Here is an 8,784-nt window from a genome sequence, read left to right on the forward strand (position 1 = left end):
GCGAGGTTGTTGCCATCTTTGTTGTTCCATCCCTGTTGTGGAGGTGCATCATTGATTTTTTTTTTTCGCGGTTTTGCTGAGTTGAGGTTCAGTTTAATGGCGCCTAGTTGACAGATCAGGGGCTGACTTTCTCTTTTAAAGTGACAATGATAACTGATGTCTTCTCGGATTCATAAACATGTCCCGACCCCAACGTCATATTTCTGCTGTAAAAATGTCAAACCATGGATGCAACTCAAAGCTCTTTCAATGGTCCAAAGCTTTGCAGCCTTTGGCTCTTTTGACACTAAAGGATGAAGCCTGTATGGTTGTTTTTTGTTTCTGCAGTTTGTTTGGATGATTTTTGCATCAGTCAGGTTTTTCCTTGCTCAGAATTTGCCGTTGAGTCGTGATAAAACCTGGCAGTAAGATCGATCTGCATATTGTAAAGACATGGAGTCTGTGGTTCCTTATTTGACAGAAATCAAAGTGTTTTCCTTTTGTCTCTGGGTCATCAGTATAATGATGTAATGCTGTACAGTTTTTCAACATGCTGTCTGCCCCCACTGGAAGTAAGGCATTTTGGGAAACATGACATCATCGTAATATTGTGTAAATGTGTATCTATACAGCAGCAGTCAACGAAATAAGTTCACGCATAATAAAATTCCAGTTTAATTAACTGATTTCTCTCTTTTCCTTCTTGTCTTTAAGCTTCTGGACATGAAGGTGTTTGTAGATACAGATTCAGACATTCGCCTGATACGGAGGCTGAAGAGGGACATTTCCCAACGCGGACGGGACATCAGTGGCATCATCAAACAGTACAATAAATTTGTGAAGCCAGCATTCGAGCAGTACATTGAGCCCACGGTGCAGGTAGCTGACATCGTGGTTCCCAGAGGTCAGTGGAAGTTTATCAATTTAACTACACAGAAATATGAAAACTAATGAACATTACTGGAGGTGCTAGACCTCTATATTATCTGTCATGTTGTAGATGAAGCTTCTTTGCAAGAAACAGCAGCAAATACCAAAGTAAAGTGAGATTATTAACTTATTTCCACTGAAATTGACAGTGACATCGAAAAATATCAAATGATACTCGGTTCTAAAGGACAAATGATTGACTTTATTGTGTCAGTTTCAGTTTAAAGTTCTGGTTAAATTTTGGTCCTGTGCTTTGTTTTTTGCAGGTGGAGAGAACTTTGTAGCTTTGGATTTGATTGTTCAGCATGTACACAGCCAGTTGGAGAAGGTAAGGATTCCCAATAATTCAGCTTGTTTTTCTGGATTTTACTGAATCAGCTGAACTTTTAGTTTGGCTTTGTTGTTTCAATACTTTTTGCTCAGTCTGTGAGAGTTTATTTGTTATAAAAGTGCTGTTTCAACTGCGCTGCTATTTGATTGCTATTTATTCTTTGTAGTCTCCAGTTGCAGCTGCTGTGAGCAAAGGAAAACATAGCCAGTGTTTTGTATAATGGTTAAAATAATATCTGCTGTTACATTTGTACTGGGAGCTTCTTAGATATCACTAATCAGCTCTCAATGCATGCTAATAAATGTTCTTCTTAAAAGCCATAGCTTTTAAAGGTGCTGGCTGTTTGCAGAACCATGCTGGTGTGGAACTATGTGGACATGGCCTGTTGGACTTTGAAGGCAAACAGCTCAAGGCAGTCCATTTTTAGGACTTGCACTTCTATTGAATCTAAATGATTTGCTGTGACAAATCTGAAATTTGTCAATTTTACAGTAGTTGCAGAATAATTAAGTAAATATACTCTAGTAAGCAGCTAATCATAATAGGCTTTGCAACATAAAGTCAGCAATATTTGTCACACAGGAGTAATCAGCCTTTCTGTAAATATGTGTTCAGTTGGACATCACTCATTTTTATCACGTTATATGTACTGTCCAGCCCTCCCTCAGAATGTCCCTTAGTGGATTATTCCATTCACTGATTGGCATTGAGTCAGGTGATAGTGTCACTTTCATTCTGAGACAGGAAGTAAATCTAACAGGTTGGTTAAGCATCTTTACCGGATATTTTACTGTGACAATGTCTCAAATGACAACTTGAAAACAAGATGAAATTTACTGCTCCGTTTAGCTTTACAGAGGTTCATAGCCAGTTTCTACTTACGTTTTAGCAGTCTGGCACATAAATTTACTGTTTCAGTTCACTCTCATTCCTCTCATAGGACTGTTTTTGGCTTCAGCAGGGAAAAGGCTATAAAAACTAACTGTACAGTACCTGCACAAGAGCAAGCTGGCTGTTTTAGCTGTGTAACATAGTGGAGCATTAGCAGGGCAAAGAGCCACACATCAGTTGTTGGTGGACACCAAACACAGAGCTAAAAGAGAATGAGTTTTGTATTTAAGGTTGTCAGGTGGTCAGGGATTATGGAGTCACAGGAGTGCCACATCAAAATATAAATAAATAAACAAATACATAAATGTGGAAATATAAAGAGAAATAAATAAATGTGGAAATATAAAGAGAAATAAATAAATAAATGTGGAAATATAAAGAGAAACAAATAAATAAATGTGGAAATATAAAGAGAAATAAGTAAATACATAAATAAATAAAAGGAAAAAACAGAAAAGGTAAAAGCAAAGGCAAAATTTTCCTTTTTATTTATTTATTTCTCTATATTTCTGCATTTATTTATTTCTCTTTATATTTCTGCATTTATTTATTTATTGATGTGGCACTTCTGTGACTCCATAAGGGATATCTTTAAATCTCTAAATAAACAAAAATCAAAAACACAGTTACATTGCTTGTTTTTAATATTGGTCAGTAACAACAGTTTAACACCGCTGCCAGCCACCTTTGAGCCAGTGGAGAGAACAGGTTTAGTTAGAGAGGATTAAAAACACACGTTCTGCACTATTAGCGCATCAGTGACCAAGATTATTACAACTGTTTACTTTTTCTGCCATTTCAAAGTAATTATATTTAATTACTTGAATTTAAAAATGTGAGCTATTCAGTGCTCTCTGATAGTTTTTATGCTAAAAAGCTTGTTTGACTGTTTCTGATGATGTGCACAAGCCTAGTTTTTCTTTTTCTGATCACCTCCCCCCTGTGCTAGTAGAACATATTCTGTGAAGGTCAGGTTTTCTTGCTTTTCCTCTGAAATAAAACATTTAGCACCCACTATCTGATTAACATCCTGTCGGGAAATTGAGCATAAAAGACACAGTGAGCTTTCCTAACCCTCACAGATGATACAGTTATCGTAAAAATAAACGTATTCTTCTTGACACAGTTTTTAGTCTTAATCCAGTAGCTGCTGCAGGGTTTCTGAGGTCTCTTTATCCTTTTTTAGCTTCTGTGCTCCAGTGATTTTGGTAGGATGGAGGTCGGCAGTAGGTACCTCAGATTAATGACCCTGTAGGGAGGAGGCAGGTGTTCTCCATCTTTCCTCACCCCATTGTACTGTCATGCACTGGCTTTATGACCCACAACGAACTATGATCTGTTCCAACCTCAGCATATTCATTCATGGCCGCTAACAGAACACATACATTGTCTGCCACATTCACATGCATCACACCTGCAGTATGTAGCACGGATGAGTGAACGCACACAGTTAGCATGATACTGTCCAGTGCGATACTTTACTAAACGGACTTGATTCACTTCTTTTCTCTCCTCCTTTATCCACATTCGTGTGTCAGTGCATTCACGTCTGCAGTAATGGTTCTAGTATCAACTGTTTGCTCTCCTTGTATGTAACCATGCAGGTTTGTTGATCTTCATATGACTGCATGCCTCTGTTACAAAAAAAAACACATTTTAACTGCACGTCTTGCTGAATGGAGGTCAGACATGTATGTGGGTTTAATGCTGCGATACTACAAGAATTCATTTCATTTCTCTGTTTTAAAGCAAATTCAGATCTTTCTTGTTAAGTAGAGAAAATACTTTAGCAAGAAGGCATCAATAAAACATGAACACAGTAAAGAACCTGAAAACATTGAAGATATTCTTACCATACAGTACACAATATAATGAAAAAGACAAAAAGGAATCGAGCCAAAGTTTTCTGTGTGTCAGGATGGGATGAACACTTGAAACACATCAGTTTTCAGTAACATGTTGGTCTCACCAGAGAGAAGTACAAATTGAAATCACAATTTAAAACAATGATATTAGTAGATGGAAAAGGCAGCAGTTTATGAACATCTACATATAGTTTTAGGCAGGTATACTAAATACACCTGAAAGTATTTAACCGACGTTACTCATGAAATAATTGTGTTCAGTCATTTTGTTTGTAAAGTAAATTGAAATGGTCTTCTAATCATACGTAAAGCTGATGTATGACCCCATTTAGCTCTTGTCCAGCCAAACATGAAATTAACTTTCACACTTGAGATGTTTGAGTTTGGAAACCTTTCCACACACAAACATATGTTTAGCTTTAAATGTTTGGCTTTCTTTTGGGTTTTCATGTTTTTAATTATACTTTCCTCAGGAGTAGCTTATCTCATGTTTTGTTTTTCTTATGTTTCTCACTGTTTGTGTGTGTGTGTCACCTTGTGCGTGCACGACCCCTCCTTGCCTGGCTGAATGCTGTGTAACCATTCCAGCGTGAGATCACTGTGAGGTACGACTGTTAGTGCTTTTATATTACCATCATCTTCTCCCTCATCCTTCCTTCTTCCACTGTTACTATACTTACCCTGTTTTCAACATACTAAATTTCAGTGCAGAAACAAAACTAACAGCTGTCTTGGTTTTCTGTTTAGATTTTTCTTTTCTTTCTTTTTTCGTAAACCAATCAAATTTGATTTTGTTCTGTGCCTGATCTGCCTGGTTTCTCTGTAATACTTTACATTCGTGTTCGCTTTACCTTTCATTCTGATCGAACTCTGCCTTCAATACAGAAATGTATGATTTTTGTCTCCTCTGAAGTATTTTTGTCTTTTTAAAATTGTTGTTTGATCAAGTAAAAATACAAGGATTTGTTGTGAAAGCACCTCTTTACACTGCCAGCCTACTTTCAGCCAGTTGTTCATGGAGTCAAAAAATAGGTCACCAGACATCAGAAAAATTAGATTATTTCATGAAAGTGTTGAATTTTTCTCAGTATTGTCGCTAAGATACTTCAGGTCATTTTAAGTTTTTGATGTTTCTTGTGTTGTGTGGATTCGCTGAGCTCTGAAGCACCACCTGGTTCATTTCATCTCTTAACTCCAGTCAATTCCTGAAAAGTGCTTTTGAATATTGTCTTTTATGTCATTTAAAATGTGACATTTTTCTGATGACTTATTAAAATTCCTATGATTTTTAATTTTATCTGAAATTGTGGTAATAATGTTATAGGATATTTCTTTAAACTGTAATTGTGTACAATTATAATGTCTTGTTCTGATAAATGGTGTCATTTTTACATTTTTTTAAAGATAACAAGCCTTTCAAAGCCACCAGTGGGTTTTGAGGTTCAGAGGGTTAAACATATAATTTGTACAAACAGATGTCAACTACAAACTCTTACAATCCCCTATTATGAAGCACCAGTATCCTCATTCTCCTGAAAATTGGATGAACTGAGTTTCCTCAGGTCTTGTTCACATACATCCACACCAACAAATGATGCAACCAGCCCAGCGTAATCTGGACACTGTCAGATGTCATCAACAACAGACGTTTTTGGTAACTAGACACGTGATGCATGTTAAAGCACAGGTAGCAGCTATTTGTGTCCACAAAGAGATGTAACAGGCAAAAAATCATTATCACATGGTGCTAAGAGATTCTGGGTAGATGGAAACGTGCTGGAAACAAAACAACCTTAAGTTTACCTGTGAGGCAATATGAATAAAAAGAACACTTCAGTGAGTTTGGTTCTGCAGTGTGACTCTCACCAAGAGTGGTTTTCTGGGTGATGTCATTCTATAAATGCTGAGATCAATTCTTAGTTGGATTTGTTTAATGTGCAGGAACTCTGGCTGCTCTCAGATCTGTTTATAGACTGAGACTAAATTTGCAGCATCTTAAGTTGAATCACCTAAACTAAACCCACCTATGAGATAAATTGAACTGAGCTGCTCCTCAGTGCAGAACCACCAGGCTTTTGTTCAGTGATATGGTGGAGCTGTTTCACTGTTAATACTGTTCTTCCCTTTCTTTCTCCTTTGTTGTTTTCTCCTCTTGTCTTTTGTATGTTTTTTTTTTCTGTATTTCTTGTGCACTTTAAACACTTCAATCTCATCAAATGAATATCTTTCACCTTCTTCAGAGGAAGCTCCGCTGGGATATGTGAGGCTCACCTTGTGCATCTTTTCTCACTGTTGTAGTTTTATTGCACAGATTTATAGTATGGCCTTTTTAACTTGTTAAAATATGGGCTGCATATTTTAACTGTAGTCGTCTTGGATGCCTTTCAGAGCCAGAATTTGACGACTTACGACAACCGAACTTCCTTAAAATCTTTCAGCTGATTTTTAGTCCTGGTTAAGCAGAAGCATGCTTTAATCCTTTTAGGGGCAGAGCATGCACCAAAAATTAAAAAACAGCTGTGAGATGGCAGCAAAAGCCGAACTTTCTGATTGTTTTATTGCTCTTTAACATCATAAGCATGTGTTTGCAAGTGCTGTGTGGCACATTTGCTAATTTTAAGAATTGCATTTCTTGTTTTTCATCCTAAGGTGATGGCACACACTGTTAGACTTTATTCATACATTTTATCTGTATGATTGCTCAGCTATGTTTCTGTGCAGGGATAGGACAAAATATTGGTACGGCAATATATCGTATCACTACCTTTTGCAATACTTTATCAATACACTGACATTGAGTATCGATATTTAAATTAAAACATGCAGAGACACTGAACAGACTCCCACAACCAGTTTTACGTACAAATCACCACTTTATGACTACTTTGGGGTGGCTCTTATCGAATGGATGAGGGTGAAATTGGCTGAAATTAACTAAATTGTTATGAAGAAGAAATTTGATAATACAAACACCAACACCACAAGGCAGTAAACACGTAAATAATTCATGCTTTTTTAAATTTTACAGCTTTTTTTTTTACACTGATATGTAATACATCGTAGGAGATTGTTGTTGTTTTTTTTAGTGTATTGACAATCACAGAATCATGCTGTGATTCTACATTATCATTGCCGTCGTATTCTGACAGTGTCAGTTGCTCTGTGATTCCTACACCTTGTTGGAAATGACATGATGGCAAAAACTCCTGCTTCGTTAAAAATTAGATTCTAAAGGGCAAACAGTACCATTAAATATAGACACCTCACAGTTGAAGTACCAACACCTTGGGTTGTTTATGTTGGAGTGTCTGAGTTTCTTAGCAGGAATGGCTTAATTATTGATTACCAGCAGTCTCATCAGAGTCACCATTTTGCTTTTAGATCATAGTAGCACTTCTAACCCCAGGACCAGGGGCCCGTTGCACAAAGATGCTGTAAATTGGACTGGTCTACTTGGGAAAACTCACAGAAATAAGCCTTAATTGTAATCCTAAACAGTTATCTTCACCACCTTCTTTTGATATCTTTGTCATAACTATAGAAACAGCGCCACCTGGGCACAGAAATAAGGAAAACTTGGCTCAATTTTTATGGAAAAATATTAGATCAAGTCAAATTTTTGAAATGAATCCTGGTTAATATAGTCTATAATTACGCAGATTTGGCTACTGATGAATTTATCTGTTGATATTAAGTGAAGGGGAAAGTCTTTGTGAAACCAGCCCCTGGTTAAACACTTACAAAACATCTGGAAACATCTGTTTCGCATAGCACGCAGCCAGCATGTGTTTTGGAAGCAGCATTCTGTATGCAGTGGCTAGTGGTAGAATTTAAAACGTTTGCAGCTCATTCGTTGAACCTCTTTATGTTTTGTCTCCTGGTGTGTGGAACAAGTGGCTCATTTATATTGTCGTTTTGTAGTTAATGAAAGTATCCTCTCACCTACCTTTATGTTATCGAGTGCACCACGTGTACATCAAAACTTTAGTGCTTTCACACATCAACCTAAAATTTCTGAAATTTGTTAATTAGAGGTGCAGGAACCAGGTAATACGAAATGTAAGGGGTTATATGATAAGCTTTTAGGCAGGTTCACTGTAAAACCAAATCTAAGAAAACTGTGTATTCAATGTTCTACATTTTCATGGAGATAAGTAACTTGTCTCCTTTAGTTTAAGTCACTAACCATGGTTCTGTGATGTTCACATCGGAAGCTATTAAGCATGAAATATAATGTCAAGTCGTTTTTTTCCGTCAATCAACTGACTGACTGGATCACTGCTTAGAAAGAAAACTGCATATCACCTACTTATGTATGTAGGAAAGGCTTGGATACCATGTCATAAAACACTTTTATTATCTCATGGTTGTCAAAATGCCATTTTTGCAAAGAAATACTCACATTTAAAGGTACTAAAAGTCAGAAGGTGATAAATCAAGCAAGTGGCTAGAGTGATCAGAATATCTAATACTTCCTTAGAAAAAGTATTGCTTTAATCCTAAATTGATCAACTTTGAGCTAAAAAGAACGAAACTAGCCAAACGTAACTAAAAACTAAAAAAAAATAATCAAATGACACACAAACCCAGGTTGATATGTGATTAAAATCATCTTTACTTGGAGTTTTGTTCCTTTATGACTCGGTTACTTTGTATTTCTGAATGTATGTTTGTTTTCAACAGATCAGCTCTGGCATCGGCTCACCAGGGTCAGCCTTTACCCAAAACCCTCAGTGTGATGGAGAGCACACCACAGGTCCGCGGCATGCACACCATCATCAGGTCAGA

General features: G+C 36.8%; 1 protein-coding gene across 2 annotated transcripts in view; it reads left to right on the plus strand.

The window, feature by feature from the left end:
• si:ch211-243j20.2 (uridine-cytidine kinase-like 1) overlaps positions 1–8,784 on the plus strand; it is a 35,372-nt gene that overhangs the window by 18,734 nt on the left and 7,854 nt on the right. The window contains exons 6-9 of one of the 2 annotated variants that reach the window (XM_022192713.2): positions 694–883; positions 1,176–1,237; positions 4,585–4,601; positions 8,680–8,778. In XM_022192713.2, coding sequence (XP_022048405.1) covers positions 694–883; positions 1,176–1,237; positions 4,585–4,601; positions 8,680–8,778 — 368 coding nt within the window. Of the gene's footprint in view, positions 1–693; positions 884–1,175; positions 1,238–4,584; positions 4,602–6,236; positions 6,257–8,679; positions 8,779–8,784 lie in introns of both variants that reach the window. The other variant, XM_022192712.2, reaches the window with a different exon arrangement.

Source organism: Acanthochromis polyacanthus, chromosome 16, assembly GCF_021347895.1.
Source record: "Acanthochromis polyacanthus isolate Apoly-LR-REF ecotype Palm Island chromosome 16, KAUST_Apoly_ChrSc, whole genome shotgun sequence".
NCBI lineage: Eukaryota > Metazoa > Chordata > Actinopteri > Pomacentridae > Acanthochromis > Acanthochromis polyacanthus.